A 7,119-nucleotide genomic window follows, 5' to 3' on the forward strand; every position below is an offset into this window, starting at 1 on the left:
GAGGTCAGCACGGCGGCAGCTGCGGTGTCCCGAACATCACCCTCCAGGTACCTGCGGGGACAGGGGGATGCAAAAACGACACTGCATCGTTGTTCGATTTCCTCGGCTTTCGGGTAAAAAGTAGTGTCCAGAGTTTGGCCAACTGCAGGCAGCCAGAGCATGGCACGGGCTGTGCTGCCAGGACACCAGGGAGGGAGGAGGATCCTCATTCAGACTCAGAACATACTGGAAGGTGCTAGTCCTAAAGGTACACTCCTAACAAAGGTACTCCTAGCTCATGGCAGGGGGTGGAACATTGTGTGATTCCACAGCTGTTCAGTACCCAAGACCTCAATCCACTGCTATTCCCCCACATATTGCCAAGTTTCCTGTCTAAGGCTACTGCAAGGCTGAGCCTTTAAACCCGAGGCAGGTTTCTCTCCTGAAGGGAGATCAGCACATAGAAAACAGCATCAGCTGAGCCTGCCGGACGCTTCAGAATCCAGGACACAGGACGGAAGAGGCCACTGCCTGCCCCCAACTGCTCCACACACACAGACCTAGCCTGGAGCCCTGCAAAGCTCCAATCTGAGGAGGCCAGGGACACACTACCCCAGTCACCGAGCCCAGCAGCAGTGTCCCTGTGGCAGCAGTGCCCCTGGACAGGCAGTGACAGGGCACAGGGCTCAGCACACAGCTTGGCACAGGGAGAGGGCAGGAAGCTCTCACCCCCGCCCCTCCAGCCCTCCGGATACACGGCAGGGCCGGGCACAGCCCCTTATCACTGGAGAGATGGCACTGGGAGCACTGCCAACAGCACTGCTCTGCTCCTTAGGGCCTCTCCCCTGCAGAGCAGCCGGGAAACCAGCACAGCCGCTGTACTTGCCTTCCAGCAGGGCCGGGCGGGAGGGAGGAGAACATGACCCCTGTGCTCCTCCCTGTGCGGGGGTTGAAGGCCACCACGCGGAACGCTGGGTTTCCACAGCACTCGCTCTCTTTGGCGTGTGGATGGCTTAACACAACAAACAGAAGGCCCTGGTACAGAGAGGGAAAACACATCACTCAAAACAACAGCAGGAGGGGAAAAATCCCAGAGAATTTTCCAAAAGTTAGCCGCTATACAATCTCTCTAATCACAGCCCCATGGACAGTGATGCATTATTTTTACTGAGGAAAACAGAAATGGTTTACTTTCCTTATCAAATTAGATAAAAGCCAAAGCAGCTGCTGGCTGATAAGGGCTGATGCAACACAGCAGTGACAGCTCAGTGACCCGATGGATTTATGCTTTTATCTTCCTGTTCAGAAACCTAAACATGCCATAGGATGAGGTGACACTTAAAAGGAAAATTTCTGGGCCTCATTTTAATCCCAAGGAGCTTAAAATATAACAAGAATTCCACAGAAAACAGCACAGCTGAAAACAGTGGCACCCAGAACAGCCACAGACCAGCACAAAATATCCTGGGATGGATGTTCTGAGGAAGACTCTGGCTCAAGGCACCATTATTGGACAAGACACTCTTGCCCCAAAAGGTTACTAGAAACAATCAATAAATTACAAAAATCCATTGGGAATCACAGCACAGGTGGAAGCAAGTGGGAAAGGATCTTGGTGTATTGGCACACTGCAGAGAGCAGAGTCAGGGGAGCCAGTGTGGGTTATTTACTGCTCCTGGTGACCTATTTGCCTTTGAAATCTCTGCAGTGTATTGAAACAGAGCTGAGAGTTCACTACTCTCCAGAAACCTCAATCCCAAACATCCCCAGCCCAAGGATGAACTGTGAACTCCGTGTACGTACACAGTCGGAATAGGCTCGGTGGCAGATGGAAGCAGGGTAGGAATAACCAACGTGCATCTTCCTCAGCAGCTGTCCTGTTTTCAGGTTCCTGCAGTTGGTGAAAACACAGATTCTGCTGCATTTCCACCCTCTGATCACAGTTACACCACTCTGCAGGACACAGGTTCGGTTCCACATTAACCAAACAAGCCAAGAGGCTGCAGGAAGGCTATGAGGATTATGCAAAGCAATGGAATAGAGCAGCACAGTTCATTCCCTGTCTGTCCAACTGGAATGCCACCCTGCAGGCCCTCTGACAATCACCTTTCACAGGGGGATCAGCACCATCCAGCACCCCTGCACAGCCCTGCAGCCTCCTGCTCCAGCCCCACACCCCCAAATCCTGCAGTGGCAGAGCCAACACTGACCAAACCACGACGCTGTTCACTGCAGTGGTGCCCACCAAGGCTTCTCTCATCCCTTCTACTTCAGCAAAGGCTGTAACAGTTTCTTCAGGAGGTCTCAGGGTCTGCCCATCCCTGGTCCTGGAGGGAGAACAGCATGTAGAAAAGCAGGAAAAGCAACAGGGGTGTGTTCTGTGCTCAGCACAGCTCCAGCAAGGAGAGGAACCCAACACATCAGAGATGTTTACTCACTTCTATTCCACCTGCCACACTGAGCCCACCCTAAACCAGCACCCTCAGACTCACCCCCCTGTCTCTGAGAGCGACACCATCTCCACTTGCTGCTCCTGCACACTCCGGCTGCTGCTCACCAGCCTCCTGTCCTTCAGCCCAACAACTGCTTTTATATTCCCAGCTCTCACTAGGGAGTGCTTGAACGAGTCAGTCTCAGAGGAATAAAGCAAGAGCCTGAACAAAGAGACAAGCACACGCTGTGAGAGAGGAAGCACCACTCAAACATGCCATAGCATATACAAATCATCCTGTGTTTAATCAGCCTGTCAGCTCTGGAGAGAATAAAAAAGTACTTATAATGATTTTTAGAAATACTTTCTATATTTTCCAACTGTTCAAATGACTGAGAAAGTGCCACATTAGAAAAAAGCTAATTTCAACCACTACTCATGAAAAGCTGAGTGGCAGCTGCTCAGCGTGCAAAGTGCTAGTAAGAAATAAACACAAACCTTATTTCTCCAATCTCTAGCTCTCCCAGTGCTACACACACAAGGTTACAGGTGTCTGGCAGAGGAACAATCTGGATGATAGGGATCTGGGACAGGAACACAGGAATTCAGTGTCACCTACAGTGTCTCTTTGACTTGTCATTTTCTAGTGTTTCAAGTCAAATGATGCTAAGCAGAACTAATTTTCAGATCCCTCTGAAGAAGCACACTTAGATTAAGAGTTGAACTCTCTGCTGACTATTTATCTAATTGAACAATCCCTGTTGATATGGAGACAAAAAGTGTCTGCAGGGACTGTAAGGGGGAAGAGCACAAGGCAGTGGCTGAGGTGCCGACACCATTCCATGCATGGAGCACCAAATTCCAACAAGTACTATGCTACCACACAAGCTCCTTGTATCTTGGGAACTCATCCAGGGGACAAGAGAACTGCCCTAATTCTAGAAGTCAGTGCTGTGTCCATACCTCTCCCAGCTGCCAAGTGTAGACCTTCCCCCAGCGGTCGGGGGACAGAGGCTCCCAGAGGGACACGGAGCTCTCGGAAGCAGTGACCACACGTAGCTCCCTGCAGCCAGCTGCTTCCCACCACACTGTGCTCACATCCACAGCACAGGAACCTGAGGAATCCTGCCCAAAACACAACAGTGCTGATTTTCTTCTGATAGACACTAATATCTGGTGAATTTCTGTTAACTTTGGTGCCATAGAGCTGCTGCTGACACAGAACAACTGTGACCCACCTTTAGTTCTGACATGAGCTGCAGGCTCTCTTCTTTGGGGCCATCCAGCAGCTCTGGAGTCAACTGTTCTGCTACATCTTTTTCCTGCACAAACAAGTAAAGAATGAGGATAATTCAGCCTGGAAGTCACATTCAGTGCCTGCAAGAGCAAAGCAGAAGTGTTGCATGTTCTCTCTCACTCTCATGCAGTCACTGCTTGCTGTTGCTGGAGAGGCCTTTCCCCTGAAGTCAAACAAGACCCTGGAAAAAGGGATGTGCCCACAAAACCACTGACTTAGCACCCCTAGCAAAGAGCCCAGCTTGTTACCTGTTCAGGAGAAGCTCTGCAGGATCCCTGCTCTTTGCTCTCTGACTGCTGATGCTTCTCCAAGGGCACATCCTCATCAGATTTATTATCAGTACCTCTTTCAGCTGCTAAAGGAAATGTTGTACCTTGTTCCTCCTCTTTTCTGGCAGCCTCTACACCACAGCTGTGCAGGTGCAGTGGCATGGCAGGGTCTCTGCATGCCACAGCACTCAGGGCCTGGGCAGCTGCTCCTCTAGAGGAAGGTGGGCCAGTGTGTGAGGCAGGGACAGATGGTGTGTGGGGGAACACCTCACCATGTACTGAAGGTAAAACACCTGGAGTTGCACCCACAGCAGGGAAAAGAGATGAGGCAATCTGAGACTCGGGCTGAGTGGGAGCTCCAGCCAGGACAGTCCCCATGGGGGTAAAAAGCAATTCATGGGTGGAAAGGTCCTTCTTGGAAGCTGGGCTGTCCACGTGAGAGAGCACAGGGAATCTGCTTTTGGAAGGTGAAATCACATTACTTTTGAGACTTTTTTTTTCTGGATTAATCTGTGCACCTTGTGCGTTCTCTGGAGCCACAGCATCCCCAGACACACTGGGAACAAAATCCTCCAAGTCCTTCACAGGGGAAGATTCCAGTTTCTCCAGTTTCAGTACTCCAAACTCTTCATTGGGTAGGTGGAAGTCTCTGATACCCAGCCTGGGGATCAGCCACTGGTAGCCACGGAAGGAGAAGAGGGAGCTGTGAGTGTCAGGGTCCACAGCAGGAAGATAGAGAGCAGCAGGACCCTCTGAAACCGTGGGACAGCTCAGTCCTTTGTTGCTGTCATCTAAACACAAGGATACAAGAAAGCATATCACATCATAACATAACCAGCAACTTGCCTTTTCAGGGTCTCTCATCAAAAGAAGGGAAGGGAAGTGACGGAAAGAGAAGGGAAGGGGAAGGAGGAGGTTAACCCCTACCAGATTTTGTTGAGTAAACACAGCAGGATGTGAAGAGCAGGACCTGCACTTGTGGGGGTACTCCCCTGCCCTGGGGAACAGGGAGTTTTGGGGAGTGTTTATATGTGGGCAGTACCTTTGGAGCACTGCTGGGCTCTGTGCCTCGCAGAGGAGCGCAGGGAGCGGCGCAGAGGGACACTGATGGCGCGGTGCTTATCAGCCTGACACGCAGGTGAGTTGGCTTCCAGATCTCCCACATGGCTGGAAAAAGGTTCATTCCCTGGGCTCAGGGAATCACTGCTCAGAAGTGGATTTTGAACCGGCCCTAAAAGAGTCTCAAGGCATTTTCCTGGCACTTGGCTCCCTCCTGGAGGAGGATCAGGACCCGCTGGCAGTGCAGCTCCAGGCGCTCCTGTCTCCCCAGACCCTAGTGCTGCTGCAGCAAACCTCTCATCTGAGGATGATTTTTCAAGGTTAGCATCATGGTTTTCCTTTTCACTCAGGCCCTCACTTGTCAGCAGAGCACTGCTTTCCCTGGTTGTTATGAGATCCAGGTTCACTATGAGCTCCTGTGACACTGGATGCACAGGGGCTTTGCAGGCAGACTTTGTCCTTCCCTTCTGTCTCCTCTGGGATTGCCTCTGTTCTCGCCTTGTGCTAGTGATGCTGTTCTGGGAAATGGATCCATGTGAAGTGCTGCTGCCACTGGACACAGGAAGAGATATCTGAGAGCTACTGGAGTTTGCTGGATCATTTTCTACCCCAAGACAAGGGAACAACACAACCCCTGACTCCAAATCGTCTTTAGCTCTTTCTCGGCAGGGCTGATCTGAGCTTGCATCTTTCTGTCTGCACTTACTCCACTGACCTTTCTTGCTCCTGCCCAGTTGGCTGAGGATTACAGCATCCAGGTCCACCTTCCTCTGGCAATTTGACATGCGCCGGGTTGTCCTGACATAGTACTCCACGGGGAAGAGCAGCCCTTCGACCACTGTGCAGGAGCTCAGTGCACCCTCGGGGGCTGCTGCCTGCTCGGCAGGAGGAAGTCTTGACTGAATTTCAAGCTGCTGATTCTCCAATAATCCTTCAGCACTGCCCAGAGCATGAGCTGCGGGACAGGGATGTAAGGTGTTAGCATCCCTTTGATTTCCTTCATGGCTTTTGTTCTCATCAGTTATGGTGTTATCTGCTCCATCAGGCAATGTTTCATTCTCTGACATCAAATCCAGAAGCCCATGTAATTCTCCCTGATCCTCACACACAGTCTCACCATCTGGTTGCTCTATGACACTATGGGATTCTTCTCCTCCATCACCTCTGGTGTCAAGTACAACAGAGTGTTCATGCTGTGAACACGGCCCAGGTGTGGCCACAGCCCTTGGGGACTCAGGCGCACACAGGGACAGCTCAGGCTCTCCTGCAGAGACACTGCCCTCAAGCACATCCTGTACAACTCCTGAAGCTGCACCAGGAGTGAAACTGTTTCCCTCTCCCTGCATGAGCACTGCCCTGGACACCCTTTGAGCCTGTTCCTCAGTGTGTGAGAGGCTGCTGCGCCTGAACACTGGTGACTGGAGCTCCTCTGCACCAGCAATTTGGTTTTTCATCATTTCATCGGTGCTGATTACATGCCCATCACGTACTGAGTCCCTGTCCTTTGATTTCAGAGCCTTCGTCCGTCTCCTCAGCTTCATCACACCTCTGGAGCTTTGGGGTGTTTTCTCCTCAGGCCTAATAATCCCACAGCAGGGGTTTTCCTGGCTGGCTTGGATGCTTTCTGCTCCTGAGCTGTCCTGCAGGCTAACATCAACATTGGAGACTTCAGGAATGCGTTTAAACGGGACAGACGTTGTCTTCTCCATGCCAACATCAGAGCAGGTTTCAGGCTGTAAGTGAGAGGTTCCACCACTGTCAGCACTAGGAGATGTGTCATCTCTAGAACCTGGGGCGAAAAATTTCACACATGTAAAGCACTCCCAGCAAGTCCAAGAAACACATCACACGGTACCACTAGACTTTGTTAGGAGGGAAAAATGGGGATCTTATAGACTTGTATGGAGCACCGCAGACCTGGTGGAGAGGGAAGCAGAGATGTTACAGCAGACCATGGCTCAGCAGCAGAGCAGGGCAAGGGCCACGTGTGGGTGTGGGGACAGCAAGAGGGTCAGCAGGGCTGGGCAGGACAGGCTGTGGAGCACTGAGGGGCAACAGGGGCTGAGCCAGGCCCCTAGACCCAT

The 7,119-nt window shown here is 51.6% G+C and overlaps 1 protein-coding gene across 1 annotated transcript; it reads right to left on the reverse strand.

Annotated features, from left to right (window-relative positions):
- Window positions 1–5: 5 nt before the first annotated feature.
- Window positions 6–6,824, reverse strand: PALB2 (partner and localizer of BRCA2; the record flags this gene model as incomplete). The annotated part of the gene is made up of 10 exons (XM_009073047.1): window positions 6–51; window positions 866–1,014; window positions 1,783–1,870; window positions 2,190–2,306; window positions 2,472–2,633; window positions 2,909–2,994; window positions 3,374–3,535; window positions 3,649–3,732; window positions 3,956–4,767; window positions 5,019–6,824. Coding segments are annotated over 10 exons (3,512 nt in total), but the record flags the coding sequence as incomplete, so codon positions are not given.
- Window positions 6,825–7,119: the final 295 nt, after the last annotated feature.

This window comes from Acanthisitta chloris, unplaced genomic scaffold (assembly GCF_000695815.1).
Source record: "Acanthisitta chloris isolate BGI_N310 unplaced genomic scaffold, ASM69581v1 scaffold10344, whole genome shotgun sequence".
Taxonomy (NCBI): Eukaryota; Metazoa; Chordata; class Aves; order Passeriformes; family Acanthisittidae; genus Acanthisitta; species Acanthisitta chloris.